At 40.3% G+C, this 25,268-nt stretch overlaps 1 protein-coding gene across 2 annotated transcripts; it reads left to right on the top strand.

The window, feature by feature from the left end:
* Positions 1 to 9,213: 9,213 nt before the first annotated feature.
* LOC102968154 (N-acetylneuraminic acid phosphatase) lies at positions 9,214 to 23,834 on the top strand. Of its 2 annotated transcripts, none has more exons than XM_007096587.3 (2): positions 9,214 to 9,373; positions 22,764 to 23,834. In XM_007096587.3, the coding sequence occupies exons 1-2, from the start codon at positions 9,227 to 9,229 to the stop codon at positions 23,418 to 23,420; spliced, it is 804 nt and encodes a 267-aa protein (XP_007096649.3). In that variant the 5' UTR covers positions 9,214 to 9,226; the 3' UTR covers positions 23,421 to 23,834. The 2 variants fall into 2 exon arrangements, with proteins under 2 accessions (XP_007096649.3, XP_007096650.3); XM_007096588.3 differs by having other exon boundaries at positions 9,219 to 9,298.
* The last annotated feature ends 1,434 nt before the right edge of the window (positions 23,835 to 25,268 follow it).

The raw sequence follows: 25,268 nt of genomic DNA, 5'->3' as shown, positions 1-25,268 counted from the left end.
CAACAGATGTTGCGCAGGATGTAGAGAGAGGGGAACCCTCTTGCACTGTTGGTAGGAATGCAAACTGGTGTGGCCACTCTGGAAAACAGTAAGGAGGTTCATCAAAAAATTAAAAATAGAATTGGGGCGCCTGGGTGGCTCAGTTGATTGAACGTCTGACTTTGGCTCAGATCATGATCTCGCAGTTCGTGAGTTCAAGCCCCGTGTCGGGCTCTGTGCTGACAGCTCAGAGCCTGGACCCTGCTTCAGATTCTGTGTCTCCCTCTCTCTGTCCCTTCCCCCCTCATGCTCTGTTTCTAACTCTCAAAATTGAATAAATGTTAAAAAAAAATTTTTAAATAGAACTACCCTAGAACCCAGCAATTGCACTATTAGGTATTTACACAAAGGATACAAAAATACAGATTCAAAGGGGTACACACACCCCAATGTTTATAGCACATTATCAACAATAGCCAAACTATGGTGAGAGCCCAAATGTCTATCAACTGATGAATGGATAAAGAAGATGTGAACAAATATTGTTAAAATGTCGATACTACCCAAAGTAATCTACATATTCAATGCAATCCCTATCAAAGTAACACCAACATTCTTCACAGAGCTAGAACAAATAATCCTAAAATTTGTATGGAACCAGAAAAGACACCGAATAGCAAAGCAATCTTGGAGAAGGAAGCCAAAGCAGGAGGCATCACAATCCCAGACTTCAAGCTATACTACAAAGCTGTAATCATCAAGACAGTATGGTACTGGCACAAGAACAGACACTCATCAATGGAACAGAATAGAGAACCAAGAAATGGACCCACAAACGTATGGCCAGCTAATCTTTGACAAAGAGGATAGAATATCCAATGGAACACAGACAGTCTAGTCTCCTTAGCAAGTGGTGCTGGGGAAACTGGACAGCGACATGTAGAAAAATGAACCTGAACCACTTTCTTACACCATACACAAAAATAAACTCAAAATGGATGAAAGACCTCAATGTAAGACAGGAAGCCATCAAAATCTTCGAGGAAAGGGGCGCCTGGGTGGCTCAGTTGGTTAAGCATCTGACCTCAGTTCAGGTCATGATCTCGCCATCTGTGAGTTCGGGCCTCACATTGGGCTTTGTGCTGACAGCTCACAGCCTGGAGCCTGTTTCAGATTCTGTCTCCCTCTCTCTCTGCCCCTCCCCGCTCATGCTCTGTCTCTGAAAAAATGAATAAACCTTAAAAAAAATTTTAAAACATCCTCAAGGAGAAAGCAGGCAAAACCTCTTTGATCTTACCCACAGCAACTTCTTACTCAACACGTCTCCAGAGGCAAGGGAAACAAAAGAAAAAATGAACTACTGGGACTTCATCAAAATAAAAAGCTTCTGCACAGCGAAGGAAACAATCAGCAAAACTAAAAGACAACTGACAGAATGGGAGAGATATTTGCAAATGAGATATCAGATAAAGGGCTAGTATCCAAAATCTATAAAGAACGTATCAAACTAAACACCCCAAAAACAAATAATCCAGCAAAGAAATGGGCAAAAGACATGAATAGACACTTCTCCAAAGAAGACATCCAAATGGCCAACCGACACCTGAAAAAATGCTCAACATCACTCATCATCAGGGAAACACAAATCAAAACCACAATGAGATACCACCTTACACCTGTCAGAATGGCTAACATTAACAACTCAGGCAACAACAGATGTTGGCGAGGATGCAGAGAAAGAGGATCACTTTTGCATTGTTGGTGGCAATGCAAGCTGGTGCAGCCACTCTGGAAAACAGCATGAAGGTTTCTCAAAAAAATAAAAATAGAACTACCCTACAACCCAGCAATTGCACTACTAGGCATTTAACCAAGGGATACAGGTGTGCTGTTTCAAAGGGCCACATGCACCCCAATGTTTATAGCAACACTATCAACAATAGCCAAAGTATGGAAAGAGCCCCAATGTCCATCGATGGATGAATGGATAAAGGAGATGTGGTATATATATACAATGGAGTATTACTCGGCAATAAAAAGAATGAAATCTTGCCATTTGCAACTATGTGGATGGAACTGGAGGGTATTATGCTAAGTGAAATTAGTCAGTCAGAGAAAGACAAAAATCATATGACTTCACTCATATGAGAACTTTAAGAGACAAAACAGATGAACATAAGGGAAAGGAAACAAAAATAATATAAAAACAGGGAGGGGGACAAAAGAGACTCATAAATATGGAGAACAAACTGAGGGTTACTGGAGGAGTGGTGGGAGGGGGGGATGGGCTAAATGGGTAAGGGGCATTAAGAAATCTACTCCTGAAATCATCGTTTCACTATATGCTAATTAATTTGGATGTAATTTTTTTTAAAAACTAAATAAAAAAACAAATAATCCAGTGAAGAAATGGGCAGAAGACGTGAATAGATGCTTCTCTAAAGAAGACATCCAGATGGCCAACAGGCACATGAAAAGATGCTCAACTTCACTCCTCATCAGGGAAATACAAATCAAAATCACACTGAGATATCACCTCACGCCAGTCAGAGTGGCTAAAATGAACAAATCAGGAGACTATAGATGTCTGAGAGGTTGTGGAGAAACGGGAACACTCTTGCACTGTTGGTGGGAATGCAAACTGGTGCAGCCACTCTGGACAACAGTGTGGAGGTTCCTCAAAAAATTAAAACTAGATCTACCCTATGACCCAGAAATAGCACTGCTAGGAATTTACCCAAGGGGTACAGCAGTGCTGATGCATAGGGGCACTTGTACCCCAATGTTTATAGCAGCACTTTCAACAAAAGCCAAATTATGGAAACAGCCTAAATGTCCATCAACTGATGAATGGATAAAGAAATTGTGGTTTCTATACACAATGGAATACTACTTGGCAATGAGAAAGAATGAAATATGGCCTTTTGTAGCAACATGGATGGAACTGGAGAGTGTTATGCTAAGTGAAATACGTCATAGATAGACAGATACCATATGTTTTCACTCTTATGTGGATCCTGAGAAACTTAACAAACGACCATGGGGGAGGGGAAGGAAAAAAAAGTTAGCGAGGGAGGGAGCCAAATCATAAGAGATTCTTAAAAACTGAGAATAAACTGAGGGTTGATGGGTGGGAGGGAGGGGAGGGTGGGTGATGGGTATTGAGGAGGGCACCTGTTGGGATGAGTACTGGGTGTTGTATAAACTTTTTTTTTTTAATTTTTTTATTTTATTTTATTTTATTTTTTTTTATTTTTTTAAAAAAATTTTTTTTCAACGTTTTTTATTTATTTTTGGGACAGAGAGAGACAGAGCATGAACGGGGGAGGGGCAGAGAGAGAGGGAGACACAGAATCGGAAACAGGCTCCAGGCTCCGAGCCATCAGCCCAGAGCCTGACGCGGGGCTCGAACTCACGGACCGCGAGATCGTGACCTGGCTGAAGTCGGACGCCCAACCGACTGCGCCACCCAGGCGCCCCTTTTTTTAAATTTTTTAACGTTTATTTATTTTTGAGACAGACAGAGACAGAGCATGAACGGGGGAGGGGCAGAGAGAGAGGGAGACACAGAATCGGAAGCAGGCTCCAGGCTCTGAGCCATCAGCCCAGAGCCCGACGCGGGGCTCGAACCCACAGACCGTGAGATCATGACCTGAGCTGAAGTCGGACGCTTAACCAACTGAGCCACCCAGGTGCCCCTAGTAAACTTTAAATAAATAAAGTAAACTTTATTTACAAAGAAAACTTTTAGGGTACCTGGGTGGATCAGTCAGTTAAGCATCTGACTTTGGCTCAGGTCATGATCTCATGGTTCGTGAGTTCGAGCCCCACATCAGGCTCTCTGCTGTCAGCACAGATCCTGCTTCAGATTCTGTCTCCTCCCTCTCTCCACCCCTCCCCCATTCCCTCTCTCTCTGTCTCTGTGCCTCTCTCTCTCTCAAAAATAAACATTAAAAAAAAGTTTTAGAAATGGAGGGAAAGGTTGCAGAACAATGTGAATGCACTTAATACCACGGAACTTTATTCTCAAAAATGGTTAAAGTGGTAAGTTTAGTTATATATATTTTAATTAAAAAGTCATTTTCATCCTACTTAATAAATGTTTTTTGAGATCCTAGACTGAGCCCTGGGGATTCAGTAATTAAAGGTCGACCTCTTTGCTCAGGGAACAAGTAAACAAACAGGTAAATTATAGTGTGTTAAATGCTGTAAGGGTCACCTAACCCCCAGCTTGTACTAATGAGGAGCAGTCAGGAAAGACTCCATAGCTACTGCAGTCCAGGTTCAGATTTGAAGAAGGAGGAAGTAGTCAACTGAAGGGATGAAGGGAAAAGGAAGTATCCCTAGCTGTATCATATGTGGGCATAACAGACAAGAATCGAAGTAGTGAAGTGCCAAGAAAGTCGGTGTGGTTGCAGATTTAAAGACTGAGAAGTGGGGATGGTGGGAAGAGTTGCCAGATAGAGATGGTGATATTTGGCAGGAGCATAAAATGTTTCTTAAGTCAGGTTAGGGTTTGGGTCACATCATCACTGAGTTTTCAGTGGCAGGTGACAGCTCATTTGGTTTAGTCTATATTGGGAAGCAGATGGGTAAACACAAGCCACACATACTAGAAGTTTAATACACAACTTGAGAGGCAAGTTCTTGTAAATCACAATTATCTGGCATGAGAAGGTACTGTGCTTGTATGTTTCTTAGACTTTTCTCCCATCTATATACTCTGAAAGTTTAGCTTTTCTCAACTCCCACTTTTTTAACCTCTCCCCCTATGTACTCTCCAGTTTGCTCCATCTCTCCCCACAGCAGGTAAGGTGGAGGAAGAGAAGATGAAATGGATCTAGTCATCAGACCCTGGTCTGAATTGAGGGGGGCTGGCAAAGCTGTCATTAATTCATTTAAATATATATACACCTATTGAGGACCTACTATATGCTTTCTAGAGTGCTAGTCTCTGAGGATACACTGGTGAGTTAAACTAACATAGGTCTTGGGATGCCTGGGTGGCTCAGTCGGTGGAGCATCCAACTTCGGCTCAGGTCATGATTTCACGGCTCGTGGGTTCGAGCCCCGTGTCGGGCTCTGTGCTGACAGCTTGGAGCCTGGAGCCTTGTTCGAATTGTGCCTCCCTCTCTCTCTGCCCCAATCCACTCGCATTCTGTCTCTGTATCTCTCAAAAATAAATAAACATTAAAAAAAATTTTTTTTTAACTGACATAGGTCTCTGCCCTCATAGGTTTCACTGTCCAATGGGACGGAAATAGAATCATAAATCACCCTGGATGGCTATAAAGAGATACATACATCCCCATTTTCACTTTCTGTGGTTTCAGTTACCCATGGTCAACCAAGTTACCCATAGTCAACCACAGTCTAAAAGCAGGTGATTCTTCCTCTAATGTATTATCAGGCCAATAGTAGCCTAAGTGTACATCACAACACCTATATCTTTCACCTCATTTCATCACATGGCCATTTTATCATATCATCACAAGAAGGGTGAGTAAGGTACAGTAAGAGATCTTGAGAGACAGACTACATTTATGTATTCCTTAACAGTATATTCTTATAATTATTCTATTTTATTATTAGCTATTGTTTTTAATCCCTTAATATGCTTAATTTATAAATTAAACTTTATCCTAGGTATGTATGTATAGGAAAAAACATACTGTATATATGGTTTAGTATTATCCATGATTTCAGGCATCCACCAGGGGTCTTGAACATATCCCCATTGATATGAGAAAACTAACTGTCACTGTAAAAGAAAGTTGCTGCTTCCTCCTAGTAGGGGAATAGAACCTGGGATCCTAGAATAGGCACTGGACTTGAGAGGCTAAGACAAACTGCTCACCAGGAGGAGCTCTGTGCAGCACATGGAGACCTCTGAAGGACAAGGCTAGGACACTTGATGTGCTGAGAGAGGGAAAGGAATGAGGCTACAGAAATGCAGGACCTGGCTTACCACAGGCAGTGGAACCTCCTCTTTTCAAGGGTATCATTGTTTCAAAGTGAAGAATGACAAACCTTGCTGGTCTCTGGGACACACTGGCCGTTTTGCTGTGCACAGGATTTTGGCCATGGATGTAAAAGAGTCAAATTCTGTTTTGCACAATCAGACAAATAAATATTTGACTTAGATCCAACTAACCAACAATAACAAAATAAGAGGATAGTCTAGTAAAAGATAACATAGGTTAAGGATTTAACGTATCCTTAATCAATTTTAATGATTAAGAAAATATACAGAATTGGAATTAATCTAAAGAATCAATAAAATTAACCTAAAGAATTAATCTAAAGAATCAAGTGAATAGTACTGAATAGTTTCAGTACTGCAACTCCAAGCTTTAAGATAACAATTCTGTATTTACTATGAAAAGACAAACACTTATACTTCTGTCGTTGTCCCCTGAATGATTTAGTATAAGAAGCACAGGATTGTAGAATTCCAAATATACGTAAACCCTGGAGAAGTGTGTGTGTGTGTGTGTGTGTGTGTGTGTGTGCGCGCTCAAGTGCACACACCTGAATAGTAGTTACCACTATTCTGATAATACTTTGGTAGCATGTTGGTAAACTGTTAACTGGAGTGTGCCCTCTGCTGATAGGATAGGTACCATGAAGGCAGAGAATGGCTATTGGATTTAGTAAGGTGAAGATTGCTGGTAACTTGGCAAGAGTAGCTTCAGTATAGTACTGTGATTGACAGGCTGACTGGAGTGGATTCAAAAGATGGGAAAATCTTGATGATGCATTAAGAAGAACTGCTGAAAAGATTTCCCTAACTAGGGTTGGGGATGTAGGGAACAACTGAAAGGCATTTAAGGATATCAGGCAAAGTGGATGCATACAACTGATGACAGCTAGATGTAGTGAGAACCTGTGATTCTCTTCCAGTTGCTTCTATTTTATTGCTATCAACCTAGCAATGCCCCATTCTGAGAAAACTTCCAACAAGAAGGCAAACCTCTCTTCTGAGATCATGGAGTTTAATGAACTTGTATACAGGAGGTGGGAAGGAAGGGCCTGACAGTTTCCTGAAGGTAAGAAAGGCCAGGACCAACACTGGGCAGCAGCAATGGCACAACAGTGCTGTGCCACTACACACAGTGTAGAACACAGAAGAAGAGTTAGTTTAGTTTCCATTTTATGTGTTACTACATCAAGTCTCACAATTACCCTTTTTTTACTTAGAACTTGGAGTCCACAAATAACACCTCCTCTAGTTACTAGTGTTAAACTTGTCAAGCTAACCAACTTTAAGTACTGTACCTGAGGCCCACCTATGAGGAGCCTGTAAATCTATCTTAAATGCTATAGGAAAACTCAGTGGTTCACAAATATTAACTAAAACATCCTAAAGACTTGAGACATCTAATTAGAAGGAATTAAAGTACTGTTTCTGACCATCACCTCCCTTTAAGTAGCAAAGGTGGACAGGTCATGGAATGCCTTTAGACTACTTGTCAGGAAGAGAAACCTGTCAAAAACCCAACCCCTTAAAAGGATTACACAGACTACTATATGTCCTCTGAGTTTGGATTTGGATTTGTGACTCAGTCAACAAACTATGCACATGAGAAAAGGAAAACACACACACACACACACACACACACACACACACACACACCTGCTTCAATCCTCTAAGCTTCATGTACCCTATAAGCCATTTTATGCTTAATTTATTCTGACATCTCAGACAACTAAAAAAGGTTAACTCCAATTAATGTAATTATAACTTTAGTGATTGTTAATCTAAATGACCAAAATTGTTAGACTCGCCATGCCCATCAACAGGGTAACCAGTCATGTTTTTGAAGAATAAATATCTTTGTTTTCAACAGTAGCAAAGAGAAGTTAACTCTAAAATTCTGCTGAAAACATACAGAAACTGTAATATGCCAGTGCAGAAGAAAAAACTATTAACATAAAGATAAGACAACTGACCTAATTCTACTGAACACCAGCAGCCCAACTGTTACTCATGTATCTCAGGGGTCGGCAAATTTTATCTACAAAGTGCCAGACAGTAAATGGCTGTGCAGGCCATATGGTCTCACGTATAACTAGTCAACTCTGCTTGCAGGGCAAAAGCATCAAAAGACTATATATAAATAAGTGGTTGCGTCCCAATGAAACCATTTACGGACACTAAAGTTTGCATTTCACATAATTCTCACGTGTCATGAATACTCCTTTTTTGATTTCTTCCAATCACTTTTAGAAATGTAAAAAAAACTCTGATCAGAGATCCAACAAAATTCTGGTGGCAGATTTTGCCTGCAGCCCTATCCTACCTGATAGACAATTTCTGGTCATTAATGATGACCGTATTATCTACATTTCGGTAAAGTTACCCCACAGAGACAATTTAGAAGATTTGAGATTAATTTCAATATCTTTGTTCTGCTAAGAGTAGAAAGAAGTTGTTACTGCCCTTCTGGAGGTTAATAAACTGTTTAGATACCTCACCCCCTTGCCATACCCGAAAACTATCCATTTATGAAGTACCCAAAAGCCTGGAAATGCAACGGGAAAAGCAATCAAAGTGGACAAAACAGCAGACACTACAGAACTCTCGGTCTTTCACGTACAGCCATCAAACAGGGGTCGCAAGGAATCCAAACTACATCTTTCAAAAATGTACTGGTGAGGGCTCCAGTTCTAACATGGTTACTGGACTCTAGTAGGGTAAATATCACACCTCTGCACCCCCTTCGCATTCCTGCTACTGACGTGACCTGTCCCGTAACCGCAAACTCAGGGTACTAGACACACGCACTCACATCCCAACTTAGGGTTAGCAAACCACCAGCGAAGTTTCGGAATCGGCCGCAGCTCCCCATGCGCTAACCCCCCACCCCGTCTAAGCGGAAAAGCCACTGCTACTCGGACTCCTTCCCAGGCGCCACGTGGCACAGAAAACCTCCCCAGGGCAGTTATGATATTCTCCTCACACCAGGAGGGCAACATGAAAACAGAGATAAGCAGAAAGAGGCTACGAAGGAAACTGCGCCACTAATCTTCCACCCTCTGAAGCTGTTTAGATACTACCCGCCCGCTGACAGTGGCACACTTCGGTCGCTACCAACAGACCGCGATTCCGGACTCTCGCGGTATCTCGCTGTCTCAGACACTCCACTATTGAGACATATCGCGGGAGTCCCGCCGGCTGCAAGGAATGGTCAGGTGACCTCACGGCTCCGCCCACGTCTTCCATGCCCGCAGTCCCTCTTCACGCATGCGCGGGTGGCGGTGGCAGAGGCGGAGTTGGAACGGTATGCGCGCGGTTGGCGGAATGGTCTTGAACCAGGTACGGGCCGTTTTCTTTGATCTGGACAACACGCTCATCGACACGGCCGGGGCGAGTAGAAAAGCCATGTTGGAGGTAACGTCCCGACTCCCGCGGCCTTCCTCCGGGCAGGGTCAGTGCGCCCACCCTGTATCACGCGCTTTCCTGTCCCCTTGGTGTCTTCCCACCCCTGATCTTTCCAGTGCCATCTCCGCCGAAACCGCACCGGGGCCAGGTCATCCCGGAGGCACTGGCTTCTCGTCCTTTGAGGCCCCTGGCCCCATGTTGGAAGGATCGGGAAAGAAAGACGAGTGGGCAGGGGGTGCTGGCTGGTGCTGCTGCCTTCCCTCACTCCCAGCCCCTTGGGTTACCTGCCTGGCTACGCCCAGGTTCTGGGACGCTGGGTTCTTGAAATTGTTTCCAGTGCTGTGGGACGTGGAAGGATGTCATTAAAACTGCCACGGTGGCAGAGTCGCCCACAAACATGGACGTTCATACCACACTTGGAGACACCTGGCTTCTGGCTTCTTGCCAGGGCAGGTTCAGACCAGCTAGGTGCCATCCTCTCCGCGGTTGACCTCCGGGAGAGTCGTACCCGCACTGAGTGGTCTTCGATGGATCTTTGAGGAAACCCAAGAAGTTACGCCACTGTCAGTGGCGAGTCTGGACTTAATTGACTCCAGAGAATTTTCTCCGCAGGAATTCACCTCCAGTCTCCCTGCTGTGGGTGTGACCCTCAGATATCTGAGGTGACACCCAAACTCCGTGCTTCACAGAGCATTCCTTTCATGAGGCATTGCTCAGCAGCATCCTCTCCTTTCCATACCCACAAATGTTGTGTCAGACCTTTCCCATGCTTTTCAAGCCCTCTAATCCCCTTTTCTTTCTAATGCCTTCAGCTCTAAGGAGAAAACCAAGAGTGATCAGATGTGAAAAACACACTTTCAAAAGCTAATCCTTCCAACCCTGAGTGTTCCAACCTCTTTAGTCTTCATTAGTTAGGTTTTAACTCCCTGGATCTTCATCCTCTTTGTTGGTGCATTCCACTCCTGAATATTCAGGTCTGTCCCACACTTAAAAAAATTAAAAAGAATGCCTCCCTTGAATCCTTCTCTCTTCACTAGATGTTACCTATCTCAGTTGACGGCCATGTTTTTCAAAAGAAATCTATATACATTATCTCCACATTTTATTTATTACTAAATCTCTTGACATACAGTTTCTGTCTTGCTAATGAAATAGACTTGCCAGGTCATTAGGCACCTCCCAAATTGCCAGAATCAATGGACATTTTAAGTCTGTCTTAATGACTTTACTGAGGCATTCCACACTATTGACTATCCTTTTTATCTTTATACCCTTTACCTTGACCTCAGGGGCATATTTTGCGTTCTTGGCAGGTCAGGCCCAGGATATTGCAATTAAATTCTTGGTTTAGGCCAAATAATGCTATAGGCCAAGAGTTCATGCTTTGAAATCAGGCATTTGGTAAGTGAAATAAGTCAGTCAGAGAAAGACACATATATGTTTTCACTCATATGTGGAATTTGAGAAACTTAACAGAAGACAAAGGAGGAAGGAAAGGGGAAAAAATAGTTTCAAACAGAGAGGGAGGAAAACCATAAGAGACTCTTAAACACAGAGAACAAACTGATGGTTGATGGGGGGAGGGGAAAATGGGTGATGGTCATTGAAGAGGGCACTTGGGATGAACACTGGGTATTGTATGTAAGTGATGATCATGGGAATCTACTCCTGAAGCCAAGGTCATACCATATATACTGTATGTTAGCTAACTTGACAATAAATTATGTTTAAAATAAATAAATAATAAAATTAGACATTTGAGTTTCAATCACAGCTCTCCCAGTACCTAGCTGAAAGTGCCTGAACAAGTTATGTAACCACTCTAAATCTTAAATTCTTATTTTAAAATTTGAATAATGATATTAGTCCTCAGTATCTTTACCAGGTTTAATTTAAACCTGGAAAGTACATGCCATCCAAATGTTCACTTGATGAATTATACCATCTACCCTGTCACCTGGACTATTGCTGTGGTGGTGTCTCCAAGTTCACTATGTCCAGTTCATCCTTCACATTCCTGCCACAGTGAAATTTCTGAACAAAAGTCAGATTCTATTTCTCCCTAGTCTTTATACCCTCCCTTATACCAGCATTGTTCAAGATATACTTATCAAAGGATATTAACAAGTTTTGTAATTCAGATGCCTACAACTTAATAGCTTCTTAAGAGGGAACAAACTGTTGTAGTCATTCATTTGATGCATGGTAAATATTGAATAAATGATGGATGGATGGGTGGATGGATGGATGGATAGATAAATAAAAATCCAGGTTTCCAGACTTGGTTCAGTTGCCACCTCCTTTATAAACATTCTAGCAAATGAGCAGAGTTTGTGTGTGCTTTTGACTATAAAAGGAATGCTTTATCACATAAGAATACAACATCATCCATAAATATTGGCCTGTTCAGAAGTAATATGTCAGCTTTCATAAATAGTCTATTGAAAGGAGAAGGGGAGGAAAGGTCTTAGCCATTGCCTTGGGCTTGGGGAGAAGGAGCCATTTCCCTTTCTGGGAAAGTTGTTTCTTTCCACCCTCTTCAGGCCTGTCAGTGTCACTACCCAAGAGGAAGCTGTCCACAGGAAATTGCAGTTTCTCAGTGAACAGAGCAGAAAAGATTTCTGCATTTGTGAGTTTACTCTCTAGTGGGGATGACTGTGAACATAATACATTAGATGTATATTTATTTATAAGTATGTTCAGAAAAGTGGAGGGGAGAATGAATTGTAATTTTAAATAGGTTGGTCAGATAGGTCACATAGAATAAATGATGTTTGAGGAAAGACTTGAGCTAAAATAGCACAAGAGCTGCTTGAATTGGTAGACTCTATGCAGGCAGTCCTATTTTGTGAGCATGTATTTTTTATTTTTTTATTAAAAATTGTTTTTGTTTACTTTGAAAGAGAGAGAGAGAGCTGGGGAGGGGCAGAGAGAGAAAGAGAGAATCCCAAGCAGGCTCCACACTGCCAGTGTGGAGCCCTGCATGGGTCTCGAACCCATGAACTATGAGATCATAACCTGAGCCGAAATCCAGAGTCAGAGGCTCAACCGACTGAGCCACTCAGGTGCCCTTGTGAGCATATATTCTTAACTCAGTTTTATTTGGAATTCAGCCACTTCACATACTATCATAGTATTGTAAAGTGTTATATAGTTCCCACTCTATCCCTCAGAAAGTGTTTAAATCGCAATCACAATCAGCTAAAAGCTAGTAGTGATGATACTAACTTTAATTCTGGGTCCAGAAAGCAGGAGTAGGATACAGTCTTCTTTTTGTATTGGTTAACATGAGTCTTAAATAGAGTTTTGAACTAGAAGTTTGAGTTTATCTTATGACATCAAATTGATCCCCCTCCCCCTTTACTGTCTTAGGGCTCCTTTCTTCATGCCCCTAAGTACTTAGTGGGCTTAACTGTGCGCAGAATCCTTTTCAGGCTAGCCTTACCCCTTGCATAAAATGTCATCACACCTCCAAGTTAGAGATCGTTTTACTCCACCCCCAATTCAATCAAAACTCTCATTTTCTCAGTTGGGGCATGAAGATTGTGTGCACTAGTAATAGCGTGTACTAATTCAACTTAGGTGTTTTTGTTTTTATTGAAATATAGTTGACACAATGTTAACATTAGTTTCAGGTATAAAATCTAGTGATTCAATAGGTGTTATTTCTGTTTTAATTAATATTAATGTATAAATGACTGATAAACTTTTCCCCTAATGTGTTAATGTTAAAATGCTACTTGTGATACCAAATGAATCTGTAATTACTTGCTGTGTGAAAAAAAAAAAAAATGGAAAAGTTAATTCAGAGGATATACTTGGAAGAAATTGCAAAACTTGAAAGTGGTATTCTATATCTTTAGAAGACTCCACTTTAAGGTAAGCTAATTCTGCTTTTTAAGAGCCCTGAGAACATAAGAAATGAATTGGCAATTGCAGTAACAGGAAATGGGATGTTTATGGGGAGCTTTCAGTTTGCTAACTATGAGCTAGCTCCTATTTAAGCTCAATAACTGTGGACTTCTAGGGGCCTGTGTTCTTTTATTGTGTAGCAATAGGGTTGCTAAAACTTAGTGGCCTTCCATCATAGCTCAAGAGTAATTCAACTGACATTGTTAGAAAAGATGGCGACATTAGTGTGAAAGCTGAAGAAGCTTGGTTTGTTCATTGAAATTAAACTTTGCCTTCATCTAAAATTCTTAGGATTGGTATATTTTTCTTGGACTAAGACTTTTCTTAACTCTTGCATTTTTTGATGAGCAAAAATAGCCTGAACAATATTTCCTTTACTTTTTTTTAAATTTTTTTCTTTTTTTAATTTACATCCAAGTTAGTTAGCATATACTGCAACAATGATTTCAGGAATAGATTCCTTAATGCCCCTTTCCCATTTAGCCCGTCTCCCCTCCTTCAACCCCTCCAGCAACCCTCTATTTGTTCTGTATATTTAAGAGTCTCTTCTGTTTTGTTCCCCTCCCTATTTTTGTATTATTTTTGCTTCCCTTACCTTGTGTTCATCTGTTTTGTATCTTAAAGTCCTCATATGAGTAAAGTCACGTGCTATTTGTCTTTCTCTGACTAATTTCACATAGCATAATACCCTTTACTTCCATCCACGTAGTTGCAGATGATAAGATTTCATTATTTTTGATTGCTGAGTAATACTGCATTGTATATATGTACCATTTCTTCATTATCCATTCATCATTCAATGGACATTTGGGCTCTTTCCATACTTTGGCTATTGTGTAGTGCTGCTGTAAACATTGGGATGCATGTGCCCCTCCCTTGGATAAATACCTAGTAGTGCAATTGCTGGGTTGTAGGGTAGTTCTATTTTTAATTTTTTGAGGAACCTCCATATTGTTTTCCAGAGTGGCTGCACCAGTTTGCATTCCCACCAGCAGTGCAAAAGAGATCCTTTTTCTCTGCATCCTCACCAACATCTGTTGTTGCCTGAGTTGTGAATGTTAGCCATTCTGACTAGGTGTGAGGTGGTATTTCATTGTGGTTTTGATTAGTATTTCCCTGATGATGAGTGATGTTGAGCATTTTTTCAGGTGTCTGTTGGCCATCTGGATGTCTTCTTTGGAGAAGTGTCTATTCATGTCTTTTGCCCACTTCTTCACTGGCTTATTTTTTTTTAATTTTTTTAATGTTTTATGTATTCTTGAGAGAGAAAGAGAGAGAGAGAGAGCGAGCACAATTGGGGGGGAGGGGGAGAGCGAAAGAGGGACACAGAATCAGAAGCGGGCTCCAGGCTTTGAGCTGTCAGCACAGAGCCTGACATGGGGCTCGAACTCACAAGCCGTGAAATCATGACCTGAGCTGAAGTCGGATGCTTTACCGACTGAGCCACCCAGGCGCCCCTGGATTATTTATTTTTGGGGTGTTGAGTTTGATAAGTTCTTTATAGATTTTGGATACTACCCTTTATCTGCTATGTTGTTTGCAAATATCTTCTCCCATTCCGTCACTTGCCTTTTAGTTGATTGTTTCCTCCACTGTGCAGAAGCTTTTTATTTTGATGAAGTCCCAAGAATTCATTTTTGCTTTTGTTTCCCTTGCCTCTGGAGACTTGTTAAATAAGAAGTTGCTCCAGCTGAAGTCAAAGAGGTTTTTGCCTGCTTTCTCTTCGAGGATTTTAATGCCTTCCTGTCTTACATTGAGGTCTTTCATCCATTTTGAGTTTATTTTTGTGTATGATGTAAGAAAGTGGTCCAGGTTCATTTTTCTCCATGTGACTGTCCAGTTTTCCCAGCACCACTTGCTGAAGACACTGTCTTTATTCCATTGGATATTCTTTCCTACTTTGTCAATTATTAGTTGGCCATATATTTGTGGGTCCATCTCTGGATTTTCTATTCTGTTCCATTGATCTGAGTGTCTGTTTTTGTGCCAGTACCATGCTGTCTTGATGATTACAACTTTGTAATACAGCTTGAATTCCAAGATTGTGAAACCTCCAGCTTTGGTTTTCTTTTCCAAGATTGCTTTGGCTATTCAGGGTCTTTTCTGATTGCATACAAATTTTAGGATTGTTTGTTCTAGCTCTGTGAAGAATGCTGGTGTTATTTTGATAGGGATTGCAGTGAATATGTAGATTGCTTTGGGTAGTACAGACTTTTTAACAATATTTGTTCTTCCTATCCAGGAGCATGGGATGTTTCTCCATTTTTTTGTGTGTTCTATTTCTTTCATAAGTTTTCACTGTATAGATTTTTCACCTCTTTAGTTAGATTTATTCGTAGGTATTTTATGGGTTTTGTTGCAATTGTAAATGAGATCAACTCCTTGATTCTCTTTCTGTTGCTTCTTTATTGGTGTATAGGAATGCAACCAATTTCTGTGCATTGATTTTATATCCTGCCCCTTTGGTGAATTCATGGATAAGTTCTAGCAGTTTCTTGGTGGAAGCTTTTGGGTTTTCCATGTAGAGTATCATGTCATCTGTGAAGAGTGAAAGTTTGACCTCCTCCTGGCTGATTTGGATGCATTTTGCTTCTTTGTGTTGTCTGATTGATGAGGCTATGTTGAGTAACAGTGATGAGAGTGGACATCCGTGTCTTGTTCCTGATCTTAAGGGGAAAGCTCTCATTTTTTCCCCATTGAGGAGGATATTAGCGGTGGGTCTATCATACATGGCTTTTATGATCTCGAGGTATGATCCTTCTATCCCTACTTTCTTGATGGTTTGTATTAAGAAAGGATGCTGTATTTTGTCAAATGCTTTCTCTGCATCTATTGAGAGGATCATGTGGTTCTTGTATTTTCTTTTATTCATGTGATGTATCACATTGGTTGTTTTGTGGGTATTGAACCAGCCCTGCATCCCAAGTATAAATCCCACTTGGTCGTGGTGAATAATTTTTTTAATGTATTGGATCTGGTTGACAAGTATCTTGTTGAGTATTTTTGCATCCATGTTCATCAGGGCAATTGGTCTACAGTTCTCCTTTTTAATAGGGTCTCTGTCTGGTTTTGGAATCAAGGTAATGCTGGCTTCATAGAAAGAGTTTAGAAGTTTTCCTTCCACTTCTATTTTTTGGAACACCTTCAAGAGAATAGGTGTTAACTCTTCCTTAAATGTTTGGTAAAATTCCCGTGGAAAGCCGTCTGGCCCCGGACTCTTGTTTTGGGGGAGACTTTTGTTTACTAGTTCTATTTCTTTACTGGTTATGGGTCTGTTCAAAATTTCTGTTCCTGTTTCAGTTTTAGTAGTTTATATGTTTCTAGGAATTTATCCATTTCTTCCAGATTGCCCATTTTATTGGCGTATAATTGCTCATAATATTCTCTTATTATTGTTTGTATTTCTGCTGTGTTGATTGTGATCTCACCTCTTTCATTCTTGGTTTTATTTATTTGGGTCCTTTCCTTTTTCTTTTTGAAACAAACTGGCTAGGGGTTTATCAATTTTGTTAAATCTTTCAAAGAACCAGCTTCTGGTTTCATTGATCTGTTCTAGTCTTTCATTTTGGGTTTGATAGCATTAATTTCTGTTCTAATCTTTATTATTTCCTGTCTTCTGCGGGTTTGGGGTTTTATTTGCTGTTCTTTTTCCAGCTCTTTAAGGTGTAAGGTTAGGTGTATATCTGAGACCTTTCTTCCTTCTTAGGAAGGCCTGAATTGCTATATATTTCCCTCTTATGACCGCTTTTGCTGCATCCCAGAGGTTTGGGGCTCTGGTGTTATCATTTTAATTGGCTTCCGTGTACTTTTTAATTTCCTCTTTAACTTGGTTAGCCCATTCATTCTTCAGTAAGATGTTCTTTTGTCTCCAAGTATTGGTTACCTTTCCACATTTTTTCTTGTAGTTGATTTTGAGTTTCATAGTATTGTGGTCTGAAAATATGCACGGTATGATCTCGATCTTTTTGCACTTGCTGAGGGCTGATTTGTGTCCCAGTATGTGGTCTATTTGGGAGAACGTTCCATGTGCACTGGAGAAGAATGTATATTCTGCTGCTTTAGGATGAAATGTTCTGAATATATCTGTTAAGTCCATCTGCTCCAGTGTGTCATTCAAAGCCATTGTTTCCTTGTTGATTTTTTTTTAAATTTTTTTAACGTTTATTTATTTTTGAGACAGAGAGAGACAGAGCATGAACGGGGGAGGGTCAGAGAGAGAGGGAAACACAGAATCTGAAACAGGCTCCAGGCTCTGAGCTGTCAGCACAGAGCCTGATGCGAGGCTCGAACTCACGGACCGCAAGATCATGACCTGAGCCAAAGTCAGACGCCCAACCGACTGAGCCACCCAGGCGCCCCTCCTTGTTGATTTTTTGATTAGATGATCAAATGATCATTGCTGTGAGTGGGGTGTTAAAGTCTCCTACTACTATGGTATTACTAGCGATGAGTTTCTTTATGTTTGTGATTTATTGATGTATATATTTGAGTGTTTCCACATTTGGCACATAAATGTTTACAATTGTTAGGTCTTCTTGGTGGATAGACCCCTTGATTTTGATATAATGCCCTTCTGCATCTCTTGATACAGTCTTTATTTTAAAGTCTAGATTGTCTGATGTAAGTATGGCTACTCTGGCTTTCTTTTGTCAACCATTAGCATGATAGATTGTTCTCTATCCCCTTATTTTCAATCTGAAGGTGTCTTTAGGTCTAAAGTGGGTCTCTTGTAAACAGCATATAGATGGATCTTGTTTTCTTATCCATTCTGTTACCCTATGTCTTTTGACTGGAACATTGAGTCCATTGACATTTAGAGTGGATACTGAAAGATATGAATTTATTGCCATTATGATGCTTGTAGAGTTGGAGTTTCTGGTGGTGTTCTCTGGTCCTTTCGATTCTTTGTTGCTTTTGATGTGTATACACACACAGACACACAGGGGGGTGGGGGGAGGGAGGGAGATGTTTCTTCCCTCAGAGAATCCTCCTTAAAATTTCCTGCAGGGCTGGTTTAGTGGCCACAAACTCCTTTAATTTTTGTTTGGGAAACTTTTTTCTCGCCTTCTATTTTGAATGACAGGCTTGCTTGATAAAGAATCCTTGGCTGCATATTTTTCTGATTCAGCACATTGAATATATCCTGCCACTCCATTCTGGCCTGCTAAGTTTCTGTGGATAGATCTGCTGCAAACCTGATCTGTCTTCCCTTGTAGGTTAAGGACTTTTTTCCCTTGCTGCTTTAATGATTCTTTCCTTACCTGAGTATTTTGTGAAGTTGACTATGATATGCCTTGTTGATGGTCAGTTTTTGTTGAATCTAATGGGAGTCCTCTGTGCTTCCTGGATTTTGATGTCTGTGTCTTTCCCCAGATTAGGAATGTTTTCAGCTATGATTTGCTCACATAACCCTTCTGCCCCTTTTTCTCTTTCTTCATCTTCTGGGACCCCTATGATTCTGATGTTGTTCCTTTTTAATGAGTCATTGATTTTTCTAATTCTTAAATCATGCTCTTTTGCTTAATCTCTCTCTTTTTTCTTCTTCATTATTCTCCATAAATTTGTCCTCTATATCGCTGATTCGCTGCTCTGCCTCATCCAACCTTGGCTGCCATGGCATACATTCGAGATTGCAGCTCAATTATAGCATTGTTTATTTCATCCTGACTAGCTTTTACTTCTTTTATCTCTGCAGAAAGGGATTCTAATCTATTTTCAACCCCAGCAAGTTTTATTACCGTGATTCTAAATTTTGGTTCAGACATCTTGCTTGTATCATTGTTGATGAAGTCCGTGGCTGTCATTTCTTCCTGTTCTTTTTTTTTTTTTTTGGATGAATTCCTTTGTTTCGTCATTTTGAAGGAAGAAAAGGAATTAATAAGGTAAAAAAAATTGAAATTAAAAAATTAAAACCAACACACACACACACACAAAATCAAATATATGATGCTAGAGTCTAGGTTTGGTTTTTTTTTGGTTATTGAAAGGAGCTTGACAGATTAAAGAAAAAAAGGGAAAGATAATAAAAGGAAAAAAAAGGAAAATGTTTGAAAACTTTAAAAATGAATACAATAAAATAGAATAAAATGAAATGATGGAAGTAAAATAGAATTTGAAAATTTTCAAAAAGTAAAAAAAATTAGAAAAAATTTAAAGAGATATTTTTAACAGAAATTGAAAATGAGAATAAATGTTTTCTCTTTCTGTATTGAACAATAAGAAAAGAAAAAAAATAATTGAATAGATGGACCAGTGAACAGACCGAAATACGATTGAAATTACATCGATTTCCGCTAGAAGTTCGACTATGAAGCACTTTATAGTCTGTAAAGTAAGCAGGCAGAGAGATTTGTGGTGTTCTTGAAGAGCAAGGTTGGCCTAGTTGGGTGGGGCTTAGTGTAATGTCTCCATTCTCCACTAGATGGCGCTTCTTAGCTTACTGGGGTTGATTGTTGTGGCACATGTAGGTGTGTATGCACCTGCGCAGGAGGGGTAAAATGGTATCACCCAGCTCCCTAGTCTCTAGTATCAGAACTCTGTTTTCCCCGATCAGCAATCGGGCACCTGTCCTTTGTCTCCAGTCCATCCATTCCCACTTTTACACTGTCTGTGACCAAACTGTCAGGTTGCCAGGCCAGCATCTCCCTCCTGAGTTTTATCTTAGATGCGGCTGTGTTTTGCATCTCACTTCTGAGGGACTGTGGCTTTGACCTGTTATGACCCTCTGGAGGCGGGTCTTACCGAGCAATGGCCTGGTGCCCCCCTGCCCCCAGTAATATTTGCAGAACCTTGCTCCTGCCTTTGCCCAAAGACTGTGGTTGGGTGCCAACCCACCCCAGAAAATTTTCACAATCATGTAGCAGTGTGTTTCAGGGATTATGGTAAATCACAACACACATCTGGCACCCAGGTTCCCACTTAATGTCCTTGTTCCAGCACCAGCAAATGTGGTTGTTCTTCAGGATCCGCTGGGACCTTTGCCTGTGGGGTGGCCACACTACCTCTACCAAATGTCCTCCCAGCAGGGGAACCACCTCTCCCCATGTGGGCCAAGGACCTCACTTTCTACCCCTGGTGATTTGCCCTTCTCGCCAGAGCACCACCTGGTATCTAGCTGTGGAGTTTCAGGCTCTGTGCTCCCCCTGTTTATAGAGTCTTAATGGAATTTAAACCCTCTCCTTTCTCCTTTCTCCCTTTTTTTGTTAAGTCCCTTGCTAACTCTTTCTTTTCTCTGTAGCTGCTTTCGGGCAGGGAGGGGTTGCTCTTCTCCCATCTCCATCCTCTCTCCACAAGCAAAACAGCTCCCTGCCCTCCGCAGCTTCTCTCTCCCCCAGTTCACCTCTCCGTGCAACGTGCCTGCTGAGTTCTGTGGTTCAGGTTGTGAAAATTGTTGTGTTAATCCTCAGATCAGTTTTCTAGGTGTGCAGGATGGTTTAGTTTTGATATGGCTGTATTTTAGGGATGAGAGACGCAAAAAAAACTTCCATGCTATTCCGCCATCTTGCCCCTCGCACTATTTCCTTTACTTTTGATGTGACTCTTATACTCTGAAGGAAGAAGGATGTGTTTATTAATCTCTTTCCCCTTTTCAGTAGGTGAATTGTGAATTCAGTCTTGTGAGTAGCATACTACTTGTTCCCTATATAGTTTAGGGCAACACATTTAAACTTGTTTGACCACTTTGGTCCAACAACAGATAACTTTTGTTCCCAGTTTTGTGTCTTGCACTCATCATTCAAAGATCCAAAAATGTCTTCGCGTTGTCATCTTTCCCCAGATGTCCCTAAGACAGGGACTTCAGATGCACGTAATCCATTTGGGAGGTGATCCTTGGAAGTACTCTAGGAGAGTGGTGGAATCATACAAAGAAGGAAAGTTTAAATGAGCAGGTTACTGGTGTAAACAGCTAGGGAACTCTGGGACACAGCATGAAGAGAACATGCTTCAATTGTCCTTTCCAAGGGACAAGAAAATGGAGATATTTATCTACCATTTTCTGCCCCTCATTGGTTGAGGCCCTTTCCCAGGGTAACACTTCCACCCTAGCCTATGTGCATGGGTGCTCCTGTGGTCAAATAAAGCTCTTAAACAGAGAAGTCTACCTAATCACAGTATGAAGGTATAGGCATTATGGGAATAGTGCATACCAAGGGGATTTGGGTAGCCTCTGCCCCAGCCTGAGATTGAAGGCCTTTCACAAACCAGTTGCAAATAGCCTCTCCAGCCCCATATCTTACTATCCTCCCTCACACGCCTTGAATTTCATCTTGAACTCTGCTTCTCACCTTTCCCAGTTCTCAAAATTCTAAGCTCTGTATCTTTGTTCATGCTCTTCTTTCTGTCTAGAATGATTTTATCCTCCCATGCCCATATTATTGGCTTGTTAACACCTTGGTTTAAATGTTATCTTCTCTGCCAAGCCTTATCCAATAACCCTGTGGAATGACTTGCTTCTTGAATTTTATTTCCATTGTTATTTACAAGACTGTCATGGCACTCAAGCCAGCATTTATGGTGGTTACATACCTGCTTATTTTCCCCACCAGATCATGTCATAAGGACAACAGATCCAGTCTCTACTGCCTAATACAATAGTGTAAAGGCAAGCATGTGTGCTTTGGAAGTAGGCAAGTGTGGATTTAAATCCCAACTTGGGCAAGTTACTTAACAGTTCTGAACTTCCATTTCTTCATTTCAAAAACGCTTGCAGAGTTGTGGAAAAGGTTAGAAATGATGTATGTGAGCATTGGGTCTTAGTAAATGTTAGAAGACAAGCCAAATAGAAAAGAATCTAATGCAATAAAAGCTAAGATAAAAAGATGTGGAACATGAGAGAGAGCATGTAATTCTAATGGGGGATTCAGAACCAGTGTAACAGAGTGTGACTCAGAACTTGTTGAAGATTTTTATCTGGAGAACTAGGTTTGGACAAAGCACTGGGTCATTAAATGGCTGAAATCACAGAACATGCTTGATTACATTAGAACTGAATATATGTTTCTAAAAGAACAGAATTAGGTTCCATTTTATATGGTGGTCACTTTAGGCCTTCACAACATAAAATGGACATAGATAAGAAAAGGTTGGATGAACCAGCATTATTTTTGGAAGAGTCTAAATAATGGTTTTGAGGAATTTAAAATGTTTTTACTGAATATAAATATAAGTTTTCTTTCTATTTCTTCATAACCAGAATAAAAGATGGTGGACTGCCAAATGAAGGGTTGTTATGAGCTATCTATGAAGACACTTAGAATAGAAATTGGTTAAATATATGAATGAGTTCTGTAGAGAGAGGTTGGGAGATCTTCACTCTGGTATTCTCTATATTTTTATATTCCCACTACAAATGGTGTGCTAATAGAGCTGCCTTAAGGCAGACATATGGAGTTAGAATCTCTGCTCTGAGATTATAGGAGTGTGGCTCCTCAGGGCATGACTATTAAAGACCTGAAGTGTGTTAATAGACCTATTTTCTTTTATTTAGGTGATAAAGCTCTTACAATCAAAATACCATTACAAAGAAGAGGCTAAAACCATCTGTGACAAAGTGCAAGTTAAACTCAGCAAGGAATGTTTTCATCCTTCCAGTACTTGCATTAATGATCTCAGGACTTTACATTGGGAAGAAGCAATCCAGGAAACGAAGGGTGGTGCAGCCAATAGGATATTGGCTGAAGAATGTTATTTCCTGTGGAAATCTACACGTTTACAGCATATGATACTAGCAGAAGATGTCAAAGCCATGCTCACTGAACTTCGAAGGGAGGTCCGCCTACTTTTACTAACAAATGGAGACTGCCAGACCCAAAGGGAGAAGATCGAGGCTTGTGCCTGCCAGTCCTATTTTGATGCTATCGTTGTAGGTGGAGAGCAGAAAGAAGAGAAACCATCACCTTCCATATTTTATTACTGCTGTAGTCTCCTTGGAGTACAGCCTGGGGACTGTGTGATTGTTGGTGACACACTAGAAACTGATATACAAGGAGGTCTTAATGCAGGGCTAAAAGCAACAGTCTGGATAAATAAAAATGGAATAATGCCACTGAAGTCATCCCCCATGCCACATTATATAATTTCTTCCGTGCTAGAGTTACCTGCTGTCTTACAAAGTATAGACTGTACAGTCAATATGTCAGCTTAAAGCACATAAAAGGACATGATTATGTATTTTAGGGTAAAATTACAGGGTTTGAACTAAGAAAAGTTAAGGCATTCCATATATTATGACCCAGTTCTAAGAATAATTTTACTTATGATTCAGTGACCAGCCAACCATTGACTGGTATTTATATCTGGAAATCCAGAGTACATTAATTAATACAAGTTATTTTTAGTAGGATAATCCAGAAAACTTGAGGAAATATATTATTTGTTAAATCTGTAATTTGAGGTTTTTAAAGAATTATTTTATTAATCTTTTAATATCTTGGATCCATGAAGATACCAGGCAAGATAGCTTATACTGGATTCACAAATACAAGTTTTATGTTCTGTCTTAAAAATAGATATATTTTAGGGGCGCCTGGATGGCTCAGTCGGTTAAGTGTCTGATTTCGGCCCAGGTCATGATCTCATGGTTTGTGGGTTCAAGCCCCACGTCAGGTTATTAGCTGACAGCTCAGAGCCTGGAGCCTGCTTCGGATTCTGTCTCCCTCTCTCTCTGCCCCTCCCCGACTTGTGTTCTTCTCTCTCTCAAAAATAAACATTAATTAAAAATAAAAAATTTTTAAAAAGATATATTTTAAAAATAGATATTCCAGAAAAGATATATTAGAGATTTATTAGAATAATCAGATCTGGTTAATAGTAAATAGTACTAAGTCACATGCCAACTAAGGTATTCCGTAGTGAAATTACTTTGCATATTTTTTTTAAACATATGCCATATTTTTGCCTACTTTGAATTACATACATTCTTTTATGAATCTAATTTTTCTGCATGACCTTTTTCTGGGGGTGGGGGGGGGGTACAATTTTCCTATGGTGTATACACAACGGATTCCTCCAGTAAAAAAGCTGTTAAAATCAGCATGTGGTGCTCCTTCTCTGACATTTTCACATCTTTGCAGAGTGTACTTATAGGTTCTTATTGTCTTTACCTCTTACAGAAGTATTTTTACAATCTTTTCCCAGGTACACAGTGGGTTAAGGGGACTAGGCTGTCTTGCTGAGGATAAGTACAAACCACAGGGTACCAAGTCATTTTCCTTCTGTGGATACTTCAGAGGGGGATTGCCTTGGTGCAGCCTAACCACACAGCTCTCCCATGAATTCTTTACTGGCCTGAACAGTTTCACCCATATGATGAAATCTAAGAGAAAATTATGTTTTGCTATCAGATATTTCCAAGGTGTCATTTTAATATAACTTAAGGGGCTCTGGGTGTTAACCATCTGCCTTAAGTCTCCAGTTTTTCAAATTCTAGGAAATATATCCTTGTTTCACAATTTTTATATCGAATTCATTGTTCACTTTGGGCTTATTAATTAAGGATTAAGGCATCTTGCAACTAGAAAACTTTTTCTAGGCCATTAAGCTAGACTGTCTCATGACTTCAGTCAAACTTGGAGTAAAATGGTTAATTAAGGAAAAAAGAAAGAATGACTTAGGTTGGTTTTTCGTAGGTTTTTGTTTTAACCTTTATATAAGAAGCTACTAACGTAAAATATTAGACTTTTAGGATATGTATAACTATACATACAACTATAGTTATACATATAACTATACATACAACTATAGTTATACATATCCTCATTTAAATATCCTGTGATTATGATACTTAGACTCTAGCTTATGCCTATCTGTAACTATTTCTTTAGCCAATCATTTTCTGTCTACTGCCAAGAACAGGATTCTCTGCCATTGTGCAAATGTCCTGTTGTGTTTACTTCTCACTCTTAATTTTTAAAACTGTGATTGTGCCCTTGACTATCCCATGGTGTTGTTGCTATGAAGCTGAACAATAGTGAACAGGGTATGTTTGTGTATA

The sequence above is a fragment of the Panthera tigris genome, chromosome A3 (assembly GCF_018350195.1).
Source record: "Panthera tigris isolate Pti1 chromosome A3, P.tigris_Pti1_mat1.1, whole genome shotgun sequence".
NCBI classification, from domain to species: Eukaryota; Metazoa; Chordata; class Mammalia; order Carnivora; family Felidae; genus Panthera; species Panthera tigris.
Note: the sequence above shows the minus strand (reverse complement) of the source record. Positions and strands in the feature narration are given on the sequence as shown.

Bases quoted from the DNA above. Each gene is read 5' to 3' on its own strand.
- LOC102968154 (XM_007096587.3), top strand. From the start codon at position 9,227: ATGCGCGGGTGGCGGTGGCAGAGGCGGAGTTGGAACGGTATGCGCGCG. The intron at 9,374-22,763 runs GTAACGTCCCGA...TCTTTTATTTAG, and splicing joins GTAGAAAAGCCATGTTGGAG to GTGATAAAGCTCTTACAATC.